The sequence below is a fragment of the Cydia splendana genome, chromosome 22, assembly GCF_910591565.1.
Source record: "Cydia splendana chromosome 22, ilCydSple1.2, whole genome shotgun sequence".
NCBI classification, from domain to species: Eukaryota; Metazoa; Arthropoda; class Insecta; order Lepidoptera; family Tortricidae; genus Cydia; species Cydia splendana.
The window spans coordinates 11,042,375-11,066,670 of record NC_085981.1 but is presented as its reverse complement, the minus strand read 5'-3'; the positions used below and the strand labels follow the sequence as shown (position 1 = coordinate 11,066,670).

General features: G+C 39.1%; 1 protein-coding gene across 2 annotated transcripts in view; it reads left to right on the top strand.

Moving 5' to 3' along the window:
• LOC134801459 (ATP-binding cassette sub-family D member 1) overlaps positions 1 to 24,296 on the top strand; it is a 116,097-nt gene that overhangs the window by 76,319 nt on the left and 15,482 nt on the right. For both annotated transcript variants that reach the window (XM_063774052.1, XM_063774051.1), the window contains 2 exons: positions 20,639 to 20,875; positions 21,239 to 21,367. In XM_063774052.1, the coding sequence (XP_063630122.1) occupies positions 20,717 to 20,875; positions 21,239 to 21,367 (288 nt within the window). In that variant the 5' untranslated portion in view covers positions 20,639 to 20,716. The remainder of the gene's footprint in view (positions 1 to 20,638; positions 20,876 to 21,238; positions 21,368 to 24,296) is intronic.

The window sequence follows — 24,296 nt, the reverse complement described above, 5'->3', positions numbered from 1 at the left end:
ACGCGAGGCTCGAGGGCGCGAGACGCGAGGAGGGGGGTGCGGTCACGAAAAAATCACGACAGATCACGATGGGGGAGGGGGGTATAAGGAGACCTCACGAGTATTTTTCTACAGTGAATGAAACTAAGAAAAAATACCTACCACATGAGTAGATACTTTTTCTCGGTTTCGTTAAACAAAAATCTTCACACCGCACTTCAAAATAGCGAGTCCATTTTATGAAATTTCGGAGAGCGTGGCCTTGACCGGTCGGATGGAAAAAAAATGAAAAAATACATGTGAGGTTATATGGGGGAGGGGATAGCCAAAAACCTGACCAAATATCACCAAGGGGGAGGGGGGTCAAAAAGTAGCCGAAAACACCTCACGTGATTTATACACAAACCCTTATTAGTAGACACAGTAATAGGACTTACTGCCCTATTCGAACTTTAGTTAATAAATCTAGAAACGATATGGATTAGATATGTCAGTGTCAAATGGGACGTTTCTTCAAACAAAAAAGTCACTTTTTTGTTTGAAGACACACTTTTCACTGATAGTTAGGGAGGCGAATAGGGGAATTTTCGGCAATACTCGAGCGTGGCAGTTTAAGATATGAGAGATACCTTAGACCTAATAGAACAACCTTGTAAAGTATTTAGCTCTATATGTAGTGACGCGCGCCTAGGATAGACGATCAGATTAGTAAAAAAAAATGGATAGTCTGAAATACTCGAGCGCCTCAGATTAAGATATTGGGGGTTGATTTTAGTGTTTAAAGACTAAATTTAACTAATCTGACGATAAGTCCTTGACGCCGCCGAGTTATAGGGTCGCGAACTTGTAAAAAAAATACGTTAATCCGGCATTCTCGAGCGCGATTTTTTTATTTTTTATTTTGAAGAATATAATCTAAAACTTACTAAAAATACAAAATCTGCCGGTTTCCGCATGACCGGAAGTGTGGAGGAGCCATTTCGTCTTCCTAAGAACGCGTTGCGGCATATAAGTCGCGAACGATACATTTTACAAAAAAAAAGTTTAAATAAACAAAAAAGGTAATTTTATTTTACATAAAAAAGGTCTCTTTACATTTTTGTCCAAAGTTAAAACTTTTTGACTTGAAGCATCATAAAAACTCAACCAAAAAACCTTTTTCGGTCAGATTAAGAGAACCCACCAACATTTTTGTCAGATTAAAAAAATATGCTTTCAGGATACCGAGATAAACCTCCCCTATGAAAATCTGACGCGCTCGAGTATTTCAAAAAAAACTTTTTTTTTTGCATTTTCAAAAATTCATCGTAACTTATCGTCACGCCGAAATCGTCAGTTTTTTTAAAGGAAGCTTCCTTGGGGCCTACTTAACACCCCTTCCGAAAATCTGACGCGCTCGAGTAAATTTTTTTTTTTTTTTGCATTTTTGACTACTTTATATGCCTACCCCCACCACGCAAACCGGCAGATTAGTATACCGTTGTTATCAGAGGCACTCGGGGCATACGTAGTATGAATATCTGACGCGCTCGAGAATGCCCAAGTAACTGTTTTTTTTAACATTTTTGAAAAACCGTACACGCCAAACCCACCGCTAAAATGGTTTTTGCCATACGAGCTTTTCTTTTCGAAATTATTTTATCTTTCGATTTTGATAGGTCTCGACGGCGCCGTTGAATTACGCCATTTAGCTACCTCGCCTCCCTAACTATGACGTATCTTAAAGTTCGAATCGGGCCGTCATTGGTGTTAACCTTTAAAAAGTCACGAAATACTCAATTTGTTATTTAAGTTTAGCCAATATGAAGGTACTTATTACAGAACAAGATTTATGTGACAGCCAAACTGGCCTAAACCGGCTTACAACAACATTTTTTTTTCATATATGTAATTTATTATATTTGCCATACATCTTATGATTATAGTATGTGTCTTTAAGTATTTACATAAAGTAAACAAATACTTATTTGTACATTTTCGGGTAGTTATAACATTTATTGGTTAACCAACCAAATACAAAATAACCTGGCTCTGTCACTGAACGACCTGACTTTAACCTACATTATTTGATCATGTACCTAATGTTTTCATCTACCTTCAACTGGCTTAAGGAGCCATTTGAGGGTAGATTTTGTTTACTTTTATTTAAAAACCTAAAGATACAGAACAGACTAGGATGTCTCACGATAGTTTAAATTCACAATAAGTTAGTTCCGTACACGGCAGGTACACGTTGATAAATAGCGAGAAAAAAATTAAAAAAATTGAACTTTATATACTTAATTTTATTTTAAGTATCAAATTTCTTCAATAAAATATCTCGAGTTATCAACTTCATCCCGCCGTGTACGGAGTTATTGTATAATATACACTTTGTTGACTATTGGCTATTGAAATGACATAACCACTTGTCGGCCAACGCGCCGCAAACCTACATACTCTTCCGGTTCGCTATTACTTATGAATTATGTAATAGTTGTCATTGCTTGTATGTATTGGCTATTATGTGACTTCGAGAACTAATAACGATGATCGCGCTCGACGTGGCAAAAACTAAACTTTAGTACGCTTCGGCTGTTCTCTACAGGTCACATTTTTCAACATATTCTCGTGAAATTTTGTGGGCACTGGGCAGGCTGAATAATTAGATAGATGTATATATTTTTTTGCCGATTCACTTTTTGGATTCCTTTTCAAAATGGCGGAGCCATGGGGGTTCACGAGGACTAGAGGAGGTAGGTATGTAAACGATTTGGGTGGGTAGAGTGACTGCTATAGTTATTGTTATTAGCCACTACATAGTAATTGGTCACTCCTAACAAATCAGAAAGAAACAAGCCAATAAGTCTTATTGTTAAGAGTGGCCAATTACTATAGCAATCACTATACTTGTGCTAACTCGGGGCACGCACACTAAAGTGATGGTAAGTATTAAAGTTTTTTACCTTAAGAGGCTCGATATTAGACATGATTTTGAACCTGTTTACAGTAATACAGGATTTCCAATAAGCAAATGCATAAATATACGTCAATAAACTTTGATAATAAACATCAATTAGTGTTCGTGCCCCGAGTTAGCACACAGTCAATCACCCTACAAAAATATGTATACCGAAAAAGTTGCCAATGCAAAAGTTGCTGGAAATTGGCAGTGGTAGCTAATGCTCAGCTTTAAGTACCCCTACTAATACTATAAATGCCAAAGTAATTCTGTCTGTCTGTCTCTTAAGCGTAAGCCTGAAGAGTTACGCTTAAACCGCTGAACCGATTAAGATGAAATTTAGTATGGGCATAGTTTACCCGAGAATGGACATAGGATAAGATAGATCATCATCATCGTCCCACGCGGATGAAACTCCGAGCAGAAGCTAGTAGGTAGTTTAATAAGTAGGTAGACGATTTGGGTAGGTGCTATGAAGAAAAAGTTGCCAGTGGCTGATTTTCTTGCCAAACGGCCTCAGAGCTGCTAATTTTAGCACTTAATTTGCTGTTGGTAACAATACGCGGTAAAGGATAAAAAATACTACCTATTTACTTAAAATGACTAGTAATCTAGGTATCGAAAGAGGAACTGTGCAACGCACGTACACGCGAGGTTATTAGCGTTTCTCTGAGCTAAGGCTGTGATCTCGAAACTTCCAGTAGGCCACGTCAATCTATTAGCGTTTTAAGTCGACGTATTATGCACATAGTCATCGACAATCGTAGATGGAAAACGCTAAACGACTCTTGGATACATTTCTTTTCGATCGGCGACGGCGTTTTTCGATGACACTCGATGTACGTTTTTTCATTTTGGCTAGGCCCCCAGATATATCAAATCAACTACGGCTGTGATCTCGAAACTTCGCGTAGGCTACGACAATCGAGGTACTTACGCACATTACATTTTGTATTTTATTTCTTGCTTAGCTAAGTTTGCAATTTGCGAAGGCCAAGTTAACATGTGTTTTATGGTGTTTATGCGGAACCATTATTTACCACACAAACGCCACGCACCATAGACGGACACCACGCATAACAACCGTGGCTGACATTAGCAAACTCTTTCAATAAAATTGTTTACCATTTTTTCACATAATAGCAAATTACAAATTCAAACGGGTTTTTCAAAGTCACACCATTGTTCCGTGGTTGGGCAGAGTTCCATAGGTCAAATGGAGTTGTTTTTTTTTACAACTTATTAAAATCCACGGAAAATCCAACCACCGACGGAATGTCAAATGACAAACATGCGTATTCTATAAATTGTATGTACAGATGTCAATCACAATGAAAAAATCAACGACATAACATCAACAACATCTGTACATACGTCCCACAATAAAAAAGGAAAAATATTTAACATTTATATGTATTCTAATTTTAATAAGAGGATTTGAATTAGATATGGATCTGGCCCCAATTTCACCACGGTGACAGGTGCGACAATTGTAAAATCACTGTTGCTGACGTCACACGCATCCATGGGCTAGGGTTACCACTTACCATCGGGTGGGCCGTATTCCTGTTTGCCACCATCATTTTATTATTAAAAAAAACTTTACTATATCGGAAAAAAACAGATACTTCTCTTGCGAAGTTTCTGACAATTGTCAAGATTTAAAAGAATTGTAGGTAATTCTTGACAGGCAATGAGTTATATGTCGGAATTTCGTGACAATTGTCGTGTTTCTTGTGACAATTGTCATAAACTTAAATAGCAAGAGAAATATCTGTTTTTTTTTCGATATAATAAAGTTTTTTTAAATAATACAATAATGCCCAAGTAGCACAGATAGCTCTATAACTACTCACTTTTAGTTCTATCTAACGCTCTGTGCGTATTAAGACACTTATAAGAGCACACTCGTGGTCCTACAGCTGTATAATAGATCTCAGTGATATTTATATAGCTTAGGGCTGATTAAAAGCTGCATTACGGCTCTGAAAACTACCATTAATACGCAAAGAGTGATATAAAGGTATATTTGCTACGACCCTATACAGCTTTAAGGGTTATCAAATGCTTTAACCGTTATAAGGTCTGTTTAGTGGATAAAATTACGCCATGTGCTGTATAAGGAGGTAATTGTGGACTTTTATTACGTTGACTTATTAAGGGAGCACAAGTGAACTATTATGAAGCTAATAGACGTATAATGGAACACATGTGGCACATAATACAGCTTGTCGCTTAACATGTTTACCACTAAGCAGCTTTTATTACACTGACTTTTAAGGGAGCACGAGTGAACTAATATGAAGCCAATAGACGTATAATGGAACACATGTGGCGCATAATACAGCTTATCGCTGAACGTGTTTACCGCTAAGCAGCTTTTATTACGCTGACTTTTTAAGGAAGCACGAATGAACTATTATGAAGCCAATAGACGTATAATGGAACACACGTGGCGCATAATACAGCTTATCGCTGAACATGTTTACCGCTAAGCAGCTTTTATTACGCTGACTTTTAAGGGAGCACGAGTGAACTAATATGAAGCCAATAGACGTATAAATGGAACACATGGGACGCATAATACAGCTTATAGCTGAACATGTTTACCGCTAAAGCAGCTTTTATTTCGCTGACTTATTATAAGGGAGAACGAGTGAACTATTATGAAACTAATAGACGTATAATCGAACACATGTGGCGCATAATACGGCTTAGCGCTGAACATGTTTACCGCTAAGCAGCCTATTATACTACCATTGGGACTGTCTGCATAGCGGCTGTTAAAACGTTCATAAGATGCCTTATAACTGTTTAGAGGTTCACTAGTGTATCGAAATAACGACTTGGACTTTATAGTGGGATATATAACAGTCGTATGCTGCATATAAGAATTTTAACGGTTCACGTTGCTTTTTAACATTGACCGCCATTTTATTGTATATAACCTACAAAATTGAAATTGCTTTTCCAACTTTTAAGGGTAACAATATGGTTTTGTGCCTGAGTTCTTAACCTAAATCATTAGTTTAGTACTTCCTATAACGTATTATTAACTTTTTATCTCATAATTCTGTCCGAACCACTGAAATAGTTTTTACACACAGCTTATTTATATCATTAATTTAAATAAATACTGATTATTTTCGTGGCGCACTGAAATTTTCTTAGATAATGTATATATATAATGTCAATAAACTTGCATTCCCAAACATCTTTCTCGCATTAATATATAAAAGATCATGTACAAACATTTAACTAAACACTTTAACAAAATGACTTATGGTGTCGTTGCGCTTAACGTTTTTGCTTTAATATAAATATGTTCACCTCTGCGTTCGTCGTCACTATACTAAATATAATAGCTGATTTTTAAGGCAGAGGTGTAAAAGTATGTTATTAATTATCTTTTATTCAGCCCAACGTCAATCTTTCCCGGTATTAGGGCGCACATGTGACATATTAGCTGAATAAAGGGTAACTGGTGGTCTCTTACCCAGCCAATATACACCTCTTATAACTCCTGTTACCCCTTATAATTCCGTTAAATTGCTGCTACAACGCTCTTAAGTAGCTATGTGAACTTAAGGCTGCCTATTTTGTGCCCATTTAAGAGTTATAAAAGCTGAAAAGACGCTTATACAGCTCTTATGCAGTTTTTATATTCCAGCTTCAAGCGTATTCGTACTTCATTATGCGGCTGCTATACAGCTAATCTGTGCTACTTGGGTGGTGGCAAACAGGAATACGGGCCGCCCAATGGTAAGCGGTAACCGTAGCCCATGGATGCCTATGACGTCAGCAACAGTGATGTTTTACAATTGTCGCACCTGTCACCGTGGTGAAATTGGGGCCTAATCTGTCTGTGTCAAAAGTGACGTTGTAGGTTGATGAAATGTCACTATTGACACTGACAGATCAGATACATTATGTCTAATTCACGTCCTCTTATTAAAATAAGAATACGCCTGATTATAATATTAATCAAACTCGAAGGGTAGGATGACACCTGTCATCTCCATATAATTTATAACCTAAAAACGCCAAATCTCGCAAAATTGTATTGAAATGACAGGTGTCATCCTACCCTTCGAGTTTGAAAAATATTATAGGCCATCCGCTCCGGTTATTAAAAACCACAGCCTTATCCCGGCGTTTTCCTTTACCTAAGGTCGTGGTAGTGAGCGTATAATTCTTAGTAACGTTGCTTGCATGACAATTTACCATCAATACTTGATTTATACTGACATTACATCAGTACTAATTAACCTTTTGATCCTTATTTACTACAGATGTTAAGTGCTATTAATTATGGCGAAGTATGACGCGAGTCTCAAATCAGCAGATCATAAACAAACCCCGTTAGAGTTAGACCAAGCTGAGTTGGCAGCGATTCTGATAACCCAGATAGTGCAAGTGTTATTTTTAAACGTCAAACTTCTATGAAATTATGACGTTTAATTAACACGCTTTGAACTAAATCAGAACGACAGAAAAATTATATCTAACTACCGAACCAGAGGGCCTACCGCGAATTGTCATGTCTTCGCCTCAAGATTTATATTTTTTTTTTACGAAGGTAGTTGCCCTGCAACGTTCGGACGTATTCGCACCTAGTTCATCGGTATCGTAGAAAGAGAAAAAAGATACCGCTCTTCTTCTACGATGCCGGTCGTGGTCAACCTCATTCTTGTCCGTGCGCGCGCGGCGAACGCACCTGGTTAGGCCCAAGCGTGAATAATATTAATTTCGTTTGGTGTCTTGTGAAATTATCTATATTGTGAAACTTAGTCAAGCGTCATGCCTAAAAGAAAATCAGGATCAGAAGAGGAGCGCTGGAGGAAGAAAATTAAGAAATATGAAGCAAAATTAAGAAGAAATTCTTCACGAATAATTTATTCGAGTGATGAGGAGTTTTTACAAGGTGAGTACCTACCTACTTAGTGCATTTTTGCTGTGACTATAGAAAAGTGATTTGAAACTTACACATGTATATACCTATTCCCCGATCTAACACGAGATGTTAGGCAGTGGAAAATATAGCTCCGAGTTATTACGAGATAATAACCAGTAGCAATTTTATAGCGTTAACACGAGATGTTAACCGTCATTATATATAAAACAACGCGGGTTTAAACCTGTTTTATTGTCTTTGTTCAAGATGAACCGCCGCCGCCTCCGCAAACCGTGGGGCTAGATGAACAATTGGGTGTATCAGCCGAGGCCCCGGAGGACCTTCCCGGATCACGGGATCCGGAGCCGGTACCTGGACTCTCGTCAGCGTCGCTTCCAGTGGAACCAGCGCCAGGACCCTCGTCAGCACCGGAGCCTGCGGAACCTGTCGTGCAAGTCGAGGCTACCCCTGCACCAGAACAGCTCGAACCCGAGCAGATCGATCCGGAGTTACTTCAGGCTTTAGGTGATTTTGTTCCTGAGGCGACGGAATGGGGCGAAGAAATGAACGAGAATTTGTCAAAAATATTGACGCCCATTTTAAGAGATGGACTAAAAAAAGATGTTAGGGAAGAAATTTCTAAAAAACATTTACTGCCAGTAAATTGCCCATTTACTAAGTCGCCCATTCTTAACGCCGAAATAGCTGCAGTTTTACTGGAAAATGCCAGAAACAGGGATTCCCGGATATCAAAAAAACAAAACCAGTTAGGCTGTGTTTTATCGATACACGGTAAAATAATTACGGGTATGCTAAAGAAATCTCTGAGTACACAGGACGCGCTTAAGTTACTTAGTGACGCGTCTAAGTTAGTGGCAGATTCTCACTTTACCGAGACTGAGACCAGGCGTTCTTTAGTAACGCCAATGTTGGAAAAAAGTTTTATCGATTCTTTTAAGGACCGTAAACGAGATTCGCATCTTTTTGGAGATAAACTCGGAGAATTTATCAAAAACTCGACGGGAATAAAAAAATCTGGACAATTAATTCAGGCCCCTTCGAGTTCGACTTCTAATTTAAACTGGAGGGGCCCACCGCCCCGTTATTTTCAGCGCAACACAAGAACGCCGCTGAACCACAGCGGTGGGCCGCGAGCCCCCCCGCCCCCGCAGACATCGGTGCGCCGTCGACCGCCGGCCCCGGCGCCCCGCCGGTCATCGACGCTGCCGACGACGACGGCGCGCACGGCGCCCGCGCCGTCCTCGCGCACAGCGCGCCATCCCCATTACACGGCGCCCGCGTCGCACCGACGATAGACATCGAGGTACGCGCTGGACGATTATCAGATTTTATTGATAATTGGCGGGAAATTACAAATGATAAAGTCGTCTTAGATGCAATTTCGGGTTATAAAATTCCCTTTATCAATGAGCCTTTTCAAGCCGTGGGCACTTTGCCGAGACTATCGCTATCGAAGGGCGATCAAGTTCTAGTTGAAAATGAAATTTCCCGCTTATGTAAAATAAAGGCTATAAGACGATGCGAACCCGTACATAATCAATTTGTATCCAGCATCTTTCTTGTTCCTAAAAGTAACGGTGATAAGCGTCTCGTTTTAAATTTAAGGAATTTAAATCAATTTGTTAGATCAAATCATTTTAAAATGGAAGATATAAGGACTGCTATAAAATTATTAACACCTGATTGTTACATGGTAAATCTGGATCTCAAAGAAGCTTATTTTGCTGTACGAATTCATGAGGGACACAGAAAATACCTAAGGTTTTATTTTAACGATATTTTATATGAATTTATAGCTTTGCCGTTTGGGTTGAGCTCAGCGCCGTTTATTTTTACTAAAATAATGAAACCAGTGTCAACGTTGTTGAGGTCACGTGGTTTTGACTCTGTACAATATTTAGACGATAGTTTAATTATCGCTAAGACGTTTGATGACTGCTTGAACAATCTTAATGAGACGATTACTATGTTAACGCATCTAGGATTTATAATTAATTATTCAAAAAGTTCATTAGTCCCCAAAAATTTTTGTCAATTTTTAGGATTTATTTTAAATTCACAGCATATGACTTTAGAGCTACCCCCAAAAAAGAAACATGACATATTATCCCGCACTAATGTTTTACTAGCCACCAAAACAATGTCAATACGTTGTTTTGCGAAATATTTGGGTACCCTTACAGCCGCGTGTCCTGCTGTCACTTATGGATGGTTACATACTAAAACATTAGAAAGAGCGAGATATTTGGCCTTATTAAATAACAACGACGATTATGACAAAATGATGAATATTTCAGGTAATTTACATGATGATTTGTTATGGTGGAAAAATAATATTTCAACGACATTCAAATCATTAGAAGTCAACGATTATCAACTTGAGATTTTCACGGATGCCTCCATGAGCGGCTGGGGAGCTTCTTGCAATGGTGAAAGCATAGGTGGTTCTTGGAATCATGACGAGTCAAATAACCATATAAATTACCTGGAACTATTAGCAGTTTTATTTGGTCTCAAATCATTTGCCAAAGATTTGTGTAATTGTAACATATTATTACGCGTCGATAACACCACCGCAATAATATATATTAATAAAATGGGCGGAGTACAGTACGTTCATTTAAACAGCATTGCAAATAAAATTTGGACTTGGTGTGAGACTCGAAATATACATATATTTGCGTCTTATATTAGATCCTGTGAAAATACTGATGCGGATAGGGAATCTAGGAACATCGATATTGAATGGGAATTAAGTAAAAAGGCTTTCAATCAAATAGTTAATAAGTTCGGCAAGCCCGAAATTGATTTATTTGCATCCAGAATAAATGCAAAATGTACGAAGTACATTTCCTGGAAAAGAGATCCTTTCGCATTCAATATCGATGCATTTACGCTGAAATGGAATACATTCTTCTTTTATGCATTCCCGCCATTTTCATTAACACTTAAAATATTGAGGAAAATTGCTCGTGAACAAGCCACTGGAATCGTTGTGGTGCCACTATGGCCGTCACAGCCATGGTTCCCCTTATACAAATCTTTAATAATAGGTGAAAGTATAATTTTCACACCGAGTAAAAATTTATTATTTTCTAATTTCAGAGAGACTCATCCAATGCATCAACGCCTTTCCCTGGCTGCGAGTATATTATCCGGCAAGCGTACGTAAGGCGGCAGGTACCGGAATCAGCAATAAAGGTTATGCTTTCATCCTTATCTCAGAATACTAAATCGCAATATTCTTCGAGTCTAAAACTTTGGTGGCATTACTGTATCAGAAAAGGCATTGACGCACTGGATATACAAATTTACAATGTTTTAGATTTTTTAACAGAATGCTTGGGGAAAGGGGCTTCGTATGGTACTCTTAATACCCATCGTTCGGCTTTGTCTCTTATTTCTGAAAATAATTTGACTCAAGACGATCGGTTGAAAAGGTTTTTTAAGGGAGTTTTTAAGTTAAAGCCAACTTTCCCCAAGTATTCCTATACATGGGATCCTACTATAGTATTAAATCACCTCAGTAACTATTACCCTAATGAGATTTTGAGTCTAGATATTATTAATAAGAAATTAGTAGTTTTATTGGCTCTTGCCACTGGCCAGAGATGCCAAACGCTTTCGCTGATTAGAGTACCTAATATAATCATGTCAAATGAACGGATTGTAATACACATTAAAGATTTAGTTAAGACCTCTGGTGTAGGTAGGAAACAGCCTGTCTTAGAATTACCTTTTTTCAATCAGCGACCGAGTATATGTCCAGCCAAAATAATAATAGATTACTTAAAGGTCACATCTTCAATTAGGCCAATAAATGAGGATAAACTGATTTTAACATCAAAAGGGCCTTATCATGGAGTTACCTCTCAAACTATAGCACGTTGGATTAAGCAAACGCTGTCGGCTAGTGGTATCGACACCAACATATTTAGTGCACATAGCACGAGACACGCATCTACTTCAGCTGCCGAGAGAGCTGGTGTTAATGTCGATACCATTAGAAAGACAGCAGGATGGTCAGACCAATCTTTGGTCTTTGCAAATTTTTATAAACTGCCTCTTGCAAACTCTACTTCTAGTTTTGCTAGTGCTTTATTTGACTGATTAATCTAATTAGATTATAATTATGTTGATATGTTCCTAATACATATAAGTAATGTGATATTACTGTATTTAAAGTATATTTTTTTTCTCAAATATACAATTGTTGATTTCATTACTGATTTTTATTTATATTTCAACATTGCCTAGCTCTAAACATCTACCTTCGTAAAAAAAATATAAATCTTGAGGCGAAGACATGACAATTAGATGATCAAACGAACTTACCTGAAGTGAAGTTCGATCTTAATTGTCATGTCTTCGCTGAAAGATTTAAGTTCCCTCCCACCCTATTCGGGCCCTGTCACAATGTTGAAATATGTAGGCTCTGAAAAGAATGAGGTTGACCACGACCGGCATCGTAGAAGAAGAGCGGTATCTTTTTTCTCTTTCTACGATACCGATGAACTAGGTGCGAATACGTCCGAACGTTGCAGGGCAACTACCTTCGTAAAAAAAAAATATAAATCTTTCAGCGAAGACATGACAATTAAGATCGAACTTCACTTCAGGTAAGTTCGTTTGATCATCTAATCACGTTCGACGTGTTGCCTCCCTGTCACACTTACGTACGAATTTACAAGTGCGACAGAGAGGCAACACGTCGAACGTGGTTCGCGGTAGGCCCTCTGCTCACAAAATTTCACGAGAATCGGTTGAGAAATTCGACCTGTAGAGGAGAACATCCGGACATACGAAAGCATTTTGTCCAAGCTGAAGCGGAGACCTTCGCTTAAGCTCGGCTCGGTCAATAAAGTTCGAATCGCCCTCCAGACCCAGTAGCCTTACCTCGACTTCCTTAGGTGGTATTCCACCTGTCCAATTTCTATGTCCAATGTCATTGCGTCTCACTCACTCATTAAGCATAAATGTGAGACACATTGGACAAAGAAATTGGATAAATGGAATACCACCCTTAGCAGTGTCAATCTGACATACCTAGCGTGTTTGTAACTTACTTTCTATGCATCTCGCTCGTACTCGCATATTAATGCGAGCGAGATGTATAGAAAGTAAGTTACGCAGAGTCAGTGTCAAACTGGAGGAGGTCAGTAACAAACATGAAACCAGTACTGTTTAGTGTTTATATAGATGGATCTGTACGGCTACCACCAGTTTTCACATTGACATAACGCTCACGTTTACGTAACTTACTTTCTATGCATCTCGCTCGTACTGGCATATTAGTGCAAGCGAGATGTACAGAAAGTAAATTACGTAAACGTGAGCGTTATGTCAATGTCAAAACTGGTGGTAGCCGTACTGTTGAGCTACTGAACTAAACTGAACTAGTGAACTAAAAGAGCGAAGTACTTCACAGCGTACGAAAGATGCGTGCACATTTTGTGCATGACTAGTACAGAGTTCATACGAGTAGGCATATATTTATGTGTGCGTGATGGCTCTAAAGAGTCAGGCCATGTCTGTATTTGTCTGCACGCGACCCAGCACGTGCGCGTGAGTCGATCGCGTGAATCACTCGATCGCCGTTTGATTCACGAATCAATATTCACTTACTCATCCGTTAAAGGCAGAATAGAAAAACAGAGAGGCAGAGGAAGACCGAGACGTGCATATATTGACCAGGCCAAAGAGAAAATTAACGTAGTGACGTATCATGAGCTCAAAACAGTGGCAGAGAGAAGAACGGAATGGCGATTACTCCACCGACAAGAGCTAGCTCTTAAGAATGATGATGATGATGACATCCGTTCGGAGGTTTAAAAGCTCTCCAAGCGTCAAAATAAAATTATATAGGGAGCGTGCATGATATGTAGGGGGCAGCACAAGAGCGTAATTTACGCCACAAGATGACTGAACCTACAACGGCCAACGGGCATAGTAGTGTGCGTGATCTACAGGGGGCAGCACCGGATTTAACGTGAAGGGTCAAAGTTTAGGTTTCCGATTTAGGTCACAAGATGGCAGGTCCAATGAAATCAGTGTTCCGCGTCAGGACTGTTAAAATAGGTGAATATATTTCGACATTTTCGACAACTACAACAACGTTCAACAAGCAACGTTCGGACTGTTGTTGATTTTTGCCAGACTACTTGGTTTGTTTGCTTGCTTCGAGCTGAAGTGACAGTGGCTTACGACAAACAACGGATTTTACTGTCTATAACATATTTTTAGAAATTATTTACTCTACTATACACACATATGGGGCTATTCATAAATTACGTAATTTCAACTGGACATCGGATGATGGTAGCATGACGTAGGAGGAAACGGGGTCATTCGAAGCATGATTTTTGGTTTATTTTAGGGGGGGGGGGGGTCAAAAATCGTCAAAAAACGATGACGTAATTTATGGACAGCCCCTATGTATACTCTTATATACTCTAGTAAAATAAACTGCTATTACATAAGATATATACCTATGTAATTAATTGTATTCTTTGCAAATAAATACTTATTTACTTACCCGACTTGCTTGCCACCTCGGCGCGAGTTTTAAGACGAAAGTGGAGGACCCGCGCGAAATCGCCTTTTAAAGAAATCGACAAGCGTAGTTCTCATTTTCCTCTCTAGATATTAACATTATTAACATTAATCAATCAATCAATCAATCATTTATTTCAGGCATAAAAGCCCATATAATTTGTTAGTAATACAATATAAATTAATCTTAATATGCTAATGTTAGTAAGTACAAAATTAAAATAGAAATAATTATACTAAAATATCTTATTTAATAAATCAAAGACTGCCACATTCCAAACCACTTCCAAACACTACCGCTGTACGTGCATCAGCATAATTTAATTAATGAAAATATTTTGACACAGTTGGTTTTATATCAACCACAAATTTTTTCGTATTATTAATTATTATAAGAGTTAGGAGCATTTATAAGTTGTTCTGAAATCTGTTATTTCTCTCCTAATTTTTACAATAATCAAAAAATCTAAAATAAGTCAAACGTAGGGGCATAGCTATGGTTAATATACATCAAATTATGCAAAAATATTTCCCATTATGTCAATATATAGAGAGGATAATGAAAACTATTTTTGGAAGGAAAAGCGGCCGTCCCCTTTCCTTTTGCGTCGCGCCCGTTTAACTGGTGGGGGCTTTTCCGACTAAAGATACCTATATATCTTGAATGTATATTTCTTGTATTACCTAATATATGTATTATCTATTGATATGTATTAACCATTGCTTTAACCTTGGGAGCCAATGGCCGATGATTCATTGTCCAATACCGATTTAAACAAAGAAATTACTTTAAGTGCGTCAAGTCAAATATTTATTTAGGCACAGGTACAGTCAATATCCATACGGATAAAGGGACAAAAATATATATGTACAAAAATGTATAGGTATACCGTTTAACTGTGACGGTCGGTAAGAAGTAGTTATGGTCAGCTATGTACCTACTGGTTGCAGTCTTGACTGCATGAAGCTTATTTTTAATAGCCTGCACACTATAACGTCCCACTGCTGGGCAAATACCTCTCCCCTTGATTTCCATGACTCCCGTTGTTGAGCATTTTCATTTCCGTGTCTAAGTCGTCCCGCCATCTCCGTCTGGGTCTGCCACGTCCGCGCATCTTTTGCGGCATCCACTTGCTGGCTATACTAGCCCACCTATCCGGATGCATGCGGCAGACGTGACCTACGTTGTGTTGCTAAGCAAGTAGAAATATCTATATAAACTAGTTATAGGTCCAAAACTCACCTCCCTTTTACTAGAAAATCCTGAGATAAGTGGTCTGATCATCTTGCCTACTTAGGTATTATATGGCCGTGTACACATAAGTATTTTTGGGGTTTTATCCGCGTTGATATTTTAAACTTTGACTGTACATAAGTGACCGGATATTTGGAATTTAGCTGGAGTATTTGTTCGGAAAAAACATAAACTTGTGTACATTTATTTATTTTTCCTGACGTTTTGAAGGTTACGCCCATACGTCGCGGTTGAGTCCCATTTAGTTAAATAAGTGTGTGAAATTTAAGAAATGTTAAATCTAAAAAAAAGCAACAACTTTTGAAACTGCTAATAATACTGGTAGGTACCTATTTAGACGAAAAATTACACACAAGGCCCCAGGCTCTCTTTCTCAGCACCCATCATGATATAGACTGCCACTCCTAATTTGTGGCCTCCCTAGGCCCGGGCCTACTGTGCCTTAGGGCAAATCCGCCACTGATGCTGCAGCTACAGACAGCATATGGTATGTTTACACGAGTGCTCAAAAAAGGAATGTATTATTTTTTGAGAAATTACCGTCTACAAAATTTGAGGGTTTTTAGGGTGATGTCCGGATTTTTAGCAGGATATATTTTTTTCATATGACAAGTAGTAACCAATTGTAATATTTATAAAGTGTTTCTGCTACAAAGTGTACCGGTTTTCTTAAATCTCGGCATTTGAATGCACAGTCATTACACACAAGAATATCAAGAAATAATAGATTTTTTATTGCATAATGTGCTTCATAGGTATATTGTTCAGCACGAAGCCAAATTATGGGATAATTATGTGCAATTGCATTCAATTGGGTGTATTGTACATAACAATAGTATTTGCTTCCGTTCGTTGTAAATAATACACGTGATATCTTTGGAATGGCGTGCAGGGATCGGAACCGCTTTTTGCAAAAACTTCGAAATAACCATATTTTTCGAATTGTTTTATACTCGAATTGTAGGACTCAGTTGTGTATTTTAGGTAACGACTACGTATTATTAGATTACCCGATTAGAAATGAAATAATTAACAAAGAACGAAAAAATACCGTTTTTTATCCCATACTATACCGGTATCCGATCCCTAACGGCATGTATATCTATAGACCGACCGCTTAACTGAGTCCTCGCCTGAGGAAGGTGCGGGCGGCAGGTGTACGGCGCCCGCTTGCCCGCCACCCTTAGTCCTCCCGCCCCGTCGCCCCTCAGGCGAGGACTCAGTTACGGCTCGGCCACGACATCGAGCGACTTGCGACGGCGGGAGCGATAACCATAGGTTGGAGCGAAAGGTCCGATGGCTGTGTCACGCTCCAACCTATGGTTATCGCTCCCGCCGTCGCAAGTCGCTCGATGTCGTGGCCGAGCCGTTAAGCGTCCAGAAACTTCCTGCCTCGCACAGCTACGAGTAAATTGTGGAACCAACTAGGTAGGCTGCGTTATTTAAGTACGGAGTACGATCGATACGGCATTCAAAACCTTAATAAAAAAGCGTACTCCGATCTTAACCCGTGGAGCGCCCCAGTATTACCATAGGGGAGACCGAGGTGAGTTTTGACAGAGGAGAGTTGTGACATAGTCGATCTTTTGGAGTCTATTAACTAAAAACTAGGTCGCAATAGCGCGCGTTTGTTAGTTCAAGGTACGAGCTAACAAACGCACACTGTTGCGAGCTCGCTGACAGTTATTAGATTCCAAAAAATCGACAATGTCACAACTCTCCTCTGTCACAACTCATCTCGGTCTCCGTATGGAACTCCTATACTATCTAACTACTATCACACGTGTGACAGTAGGGCGCTCCACGGGTTAAAGACCGGTAACGCAGCAACTCCTCTGTTGTAGGTGTCCATGGCAAAAAAGCTTTACATTTGTGCCATTTTCGACCAAAAGGGTACTTATTGTCGGTTGTCAATAAGGCGCTATTTCGATGAAGCTTCAGTTTGAATTCTACCTTATTGACAACCGACATGTGGTACCCTTTAGTTGAGAACGTCACATTTAGTCATAAACTTTTACGCTCAATGTTGATCTGAGCACATCGGTAACTCGTGGCATTCAGGTAGCACTTAAAAGATTAGTGATGAGCACACGTCGGTAACTCGTGGCATTTAGGTAGCAGGCACAGACTAGTGATGTGACAATGTTCTTCCTATACGAGTCGAGAAAAAGAAACCACTAAAAAAAGGAAATTAATTAAACTAATCTTTTAAGTGCTACCTAAATGCCACGAGTTACCGATGTGTATATGATCTCTTAAATAGTTTTCAAAGGTTTAAAAACATACCTCTATTTAAACGTCAGACCAGAAAATAGTCATAATAACGCATTATTAAGCGGAAAACAATAGATGTTTTTACAAAAAAACCTAAGCAAGTTTATATGCTCATTCAAATACGCACAATAGGTATACTTAAAGCACTTCCCGTCACACGGACTTTAGTTTAAAACAATTGGATAAAGAAGGTGTTTTGTTCGCTTTATGTTACGGATTTAGTACCAGTGCGTTTCTCGAAACTTTTGTAAGGAATATCCTTTACCTTAATGTTATTCGAATTTATTGATGGTTTTAAATGTAAGTTATATCCACAAGCTTATGTACCTATTTAAGTTACAATATAAATTATACACTTGAAAAAAATAAGCCCTTTTGAAAAGACACTCCTCACTTATACAAACTACAATACAATTAATTAATTATTAGAGTAACTAAATTAAATCTAATAAAATAAATAAAGAAAAAGTAGTTATCAGAGCTGTAGAGTGTAAGATAAATAACATATATGTAGATGGCCCTGTAATTATACGGTGACTCTGGTTGTCAAAATTTGACGTTTGAGAGTTCAATTATTACCTATCACGAAACATATGGGGCCGTACATCGCCATCTAGATCAACTGTTAAACTCGAGCCACGGCTTTTCAAAATATTATACAAATGAGTCATTGCTCGTATCATTCTGTAATGGGTGTGTAATGCTTAATATAATTTTAAAAAAACCGGGCAAGTGCGAGTCGGACTCGCGCACGAAGGGTTCCGTACCATAATGAAAAAAAAAACGGGAAAAAATGCAAAAAAAAACGGTCACCCATCCAAGTACTGACCACGCCCGACGTTGCTTAACTTTGGTCAAAAATCACGTTTGTTCTATGGGAGCCCCATTTAAATCTTTATTTTATTCTGTTTTTAGTATTTATTGTTATAGCGGCAACAGAAATACATCATCTGTGAAAATTTCAACTGTCTAGCTATCACGGTTCGTGAGATACAGCCTGGTGACAGACAGACAGACAGACGGACGGACGGACGGACGGACGGACAGCGAAGTCTTAGTAATAGGATCCCGTTTTACCTTTTGGGTACGGAACCCTAAAAACTATCATGCATTTGTCATAACGCCATTTTATATATTATTTTATGTTATAATGTAATTTTTATTATACGTTTCCTTTGTTATATTGTGATTTCATCTAAACTGTCATTGCTATAATGCCTATTGTAATATAATTTTTAAATAGTATGTAGACATATTTTATAATGACATTTGTTATGTAATATCTTTGTATAACGTAATACTTCATACAATTTTATCAAGTATAAATACATATATTGTATAACGTTTATTGTCATATTTCATTTCATAATAAGATAATAACCAGTGATCGGGGATTTCTATGCCACTTGGGGTGAATGACCTCAATCATTATGCTAGTATGGATATGCCGCGGGATTCCGGGATTCGTGTGCGATATAGGAGAGTGGTTTGGCATGTTACTGTTAATCAATTAATCATGCATTGCGTATATTATTATTATTAATAATTGAAAATTTGATTACAGATCAATTGAATATATCAATAAAACCACTAAGCTCGCGTTACCTTATCAGTTTTGCATTGCCTTTCAACGACCGAGTCGATACCCATGTTACAGGTAGTAAACGCGTAAAAATAAATGTCAGTAGAACGATACATTGGTTACGCGTTGGTCTTCTTTTAATAAAAAACGCACTGCAGCTGCTTTTTGCACTCATTATATTATTAAGTGCAAAAATTCCACGTGTCTTAAGGACAAACTACATCCCGACATAACTGTTAAAATAGAAATACGTACGTACATATGTACGTTTTTTTTTTAATGTTTTACTTAAATTATCATATGTACTTATAAGAACATTTTTGTATAACTTAATAATTTTTTTGAATAATATTTTTTCTTTAAATCATAACCAACACTGTTTTTTTACAGTCCTTTATTTTATAAACGAATTACCAACACCGAAATAGCGTTAACTTTTCTAACAGTTTTGTTCCTATCGCGGGCCAAGCGGCGTATCCATATTACCATTTCGACTTGATGTCCCGCGGTGTGGCATAGAAATCCCCGATCACTGATAATAACGTAAAGTTTTACATATTTTTTATTTATAACTAGTACGCAGGTCTACTTCTTTTGCAGTTCTAATCTAACCTAACCAATTTTTTTACGGTTTTCGATTCTGCGGGGCCCGCAGTTCAAACCTAACCTAAACCACTTATTTGCTTGGTATTTTATTCTACGGAGGGTCAAAGTTCTAACCTAACCTAACCCTCCTTTTGCTAGGTAGTTATTCGTTTGTGCGGAGTCGCAGTTCTAACCTAACCTAACCCATTTATGTCACGCGACTATTATGCTACACAAGTAATTATGTGATGTCACTTGTTATAATAAATAATATGCTTTAGAGTATGTAATAATTATGGCAATGTATATTACACCAAGTGTAAATATACCTTATGACCATTATACCAATTATAACATTATGTATACCGTTAATTAGGTATTACGGTAGTATGCAATTTATTGCGTTATTCAAAATAACGATACAACAAACTATAATATATGAAAAGCAATTATAACAAATGTAATGCACCCTTCTGTCTGTAATACTTGTAATACCTACCTAAATAAAAATGTTTTAATTAATCATCAATTAACCAATTATTTCCATTGTTACAGAAAAATGGACGAAACGTGACACAAATCAAAAGCTAGCTAAACAAAAACACTGTGATCTCAATCTCATAACAAATCAAAATGCCGGCGATACTGACCAAGATACGGGAGCAAGCGTCGAGGGTTCAGCCGTCGATCGCTGTCGGCGTCGGTGTTGGCGTGGCCTTAGCTGCGTGTGCGCTGTACGGCACGAGGGAGAGGAAGCAAGCTCCTTGTAACAACAACAATAATAATTATAAGGTAGGTCAAACTGCCGCTCATACTGACCAAGGTACGGGAGCAAGCGTCAAGGGTTCAGCCGTCGATCGCTGTCGGCGTCGGTGTTGGCGTGGCCTTAGCTGCGTGTGCGCTGTACGGCACGAGGGAGAGGAAGCAGGCTCCTTGTAACAACAACAATAATAATTATAAGGTAAATCAACATGCCGGCCACACTGACCAAGATACGGGAGCAAGCGTCAAGGGTTCAGCCGTCGATCGCTGTCGGCGTCGATTTAGGCGTGGCCTAAATAAAAGTAGATTCCAAAATAGTTATTCTTATTGTGTTTGATTCTAAAAACAGTTCTTAAAATAAATATATTGATAATCATTTCATATTTTTTCCAGATTGCAAAAAATGGCGAATTACATTCAGTGCAGAACGGGTCCAACGGACAAACGTGCGGCGGGCGCTGCGGCGCCGAGCAGTGCGCCCTCTGTCGGGGGGACGTCGATACCGACAACAAACAGAATATCGTAAGTATTTTAAAGATGGGTCACATCTATTGGAATTATTAAATTAGATACCTACTCAAAACACATGCATGTACGACTCGCCAGGAGCCCTGGCCCAGGGCCATACTCGTATAGAATAGAATAGAAATATTTTTTTCACCTCAGCAGCTCGAACAAGGGTACTTTGCTTCTTAAAAACGGTGAGCAAAATGCGATTTTGCTCACTGAGTAATTTTGTCTCACTCAGTGAGCAAAATCGCATTTTGCTCACTAAGTGTCTCACTCAGTGAGCAAAATCGCATTTAGCTCACGGAGTGAGACAAAATGACATTCAAGTGACCTTTATAGTCAAATGTCATTTCAACAAGTTCGATATGTGGGTTCTATTATCTCTGTCCCTCTAGGTATGTTCTCACTGCTTAGGGTGAAAAATTTTGTGTACTACACGAGATCAAAGTTATTTACATCTCGTGCGCTTTTGAATCCCTTACTACGCTCAAGATTCTAAATTAGATTCACTCGCTACGCTCGTGAATCTATTATAGAATCTTTCGCTTGCACGGGACTCAAAATAAGCACTCGAAGAAATATCAAACTTTGATCTCTTGTCCGTTCCGTTCCGTTCGTTGACTACACCAGCCAGCAGTTACTGCAGCAAGGACGCAGAGGCGTTGGTCACCAAGGAGAGGGAGGGACGGAGAGGTTCATCGAGCTTGCTCAAACGCACGCGCTGGGACGATACAGGCCGTCGGTCAGAGGCGTATGCTAGGGGGTGCTAACGACCTCCGTCCAGACAAACCTGTTCCGAGCCGGGACGTATATTCGGGCCTACTCGTGTACTCCTCCCATCATCTGCCGCCCCGGAATGCTCAACAGACCCTCCTGCCCGAGACACCGGTGAGCCAATAATACAGGTGGGGAGTGTGGGGCGTGTGCAGTCAGAAGGATTGGGATTGACGGGAGTGGAAGAACCAGACCGAATACTAGCATCGTGCCCAGTGTATATGGAAGATAGATAAATATTTAGTGTAAATATATACGAAAGGACAGTGACTGCGATTAAGTTGTCTTCAATATTTAATATTTTTGTAAAGCGGCAGGGCTTTCTCCAGTATAGGGTTTATCACGTAGGTTGTGTTATCACTGGACTGTCGTTCTCGTCAGGCTCGGATTCTGTGTCTGTCTCTGGTTGGTCGTAAACCTCAGCTACTTTTTTCTTGATTAAGTCTCTATCCTGAGCTATGGATTCCCAATAGGATTGGTTCTTAATGGTGTAGCGGGTTATGTCGTGGTTGTGTGAGTCAATCCATGTGAAGATAGGTCTACCTATCTTTCTTTTGTTTTCCCTATATTCCAAGGCTGCATGTAGGAGGTGTGGTTTTGGCCGCCTGAGTATGTGTTCATAGTAGGAGAGCCTGCGCACTTTAATTATCTTTGTGATAGTCTTTCCCTCAAGGAGTTCCTACATTTTTTGTTTCGGAGGGTTGTTGGAAACCCCTAGCATTCCTTTAAGTATGTGCCTTTCATACTTTCTTAGTCGTGATCTATTGCCACTCGTAAGGGCCATTGCATTAAGGCCATAGGTCATAGATGGCGCGATAACCATTTTGTATAGTAGTTTCGCTATTTTCCAATCTATTTTGTACTTTTGAATAAAGGTATTGAGGATTTTCGCATTTCTTATGGCCTTATCGCATCTAGTTTTAATTGCGGCGCGCCTATCGTGTGTCGCGGTTATGTATGTACCCAGGTAGCGTATTGTTCCTATTGGCTTTATTTGTACTCCGCCAAGGTGCAACGGTTGTTGAGGGGTGGGTCTTAATAGCCGTTGCCCGGTCGAATCGACGTTTTTGTAACTGTTGCACGAGCTGTTCAGCGAAATGTGAGGGGGCGTTTGCGTACTTATTGGTGAGCAGGGCCCTAACTGGTCGGTGCACCGCTTTTCTGTTATGTCAGGTAGCGTACTGGATGTCTCGCTTGACGTAACTTGTCTCGCTTTTAGTTTCGTTACGTTAGCTGTATCCGTTATTGGGTTCTGATGGCGTACTGAGTCGTAGTGTTGGTTGTTGTAGAACAGATGTAAGGTGCCCATTTTGTGGGCTTCGTAAATGGGGGCTCTATAGTATAGGGGTGGTTGTTGGTCCATGTGGACGTATATGTTTACCATGAAACAACTTGTGGCAGCTATTATCATTTCCTCGCCTCCCCAAAATCCGTCTTTGAACTGATTTTGAATATATTCCTCTATGAGTTCGGCGCAAGGGGGCCATGAGTTATTGGTAGTCCTATTGTAGTCCGATACACTACCGTTGAGTGCTAGTTGAATTCGGCTATCCCCTCTTTCGGTGTATACATGGGTAGCGAGCACCTCCCGGATTTCGTGATGATCATAGTTCTTGTCCGGTACAACGTTTAGTTGGTCTGCTATGGCTCTGTATAGGCAATTGCCGTCTTTAGGAATTGGGTATATTTCCATTGTGATCTGTTGGTAGATACAGTAGGCCTTATTGTTTTAGGCGACTGCGTAGGAACTTAAATGAACTACGCGATATAGTGCTGATTATATGAGACAACTAGTGCTCAATGACGAACGGACCACCTGTGGTGAGGCTGGTTAATCGGCGAAGCAATAGAACGAAATATCTAAGGGTATCTATATTGTCGGTTCTTTATTTTATTGGCTGTAATAGTTCGTTGTTTGAAGACCCGAGATTCAAATACCGTCCGCTTAATTACTACTACGGCTGGCGTTCTGTAGAGACAATAGCACCGATGAGCAGGCAAGCAACCCTGCATCAATAGGGTCTTGCGTAAGGAAACTCTTGTTTATTACCGTGTTTTACGGAAATACCATGAACTCCGGCACATGTGTGCTCTTTTGAAATAGATTGCGTTTGGGTTCTTAAAAGTAATTTGTCTTTGTTAGCTAGCCGGCTTTTCTTGTAACTAC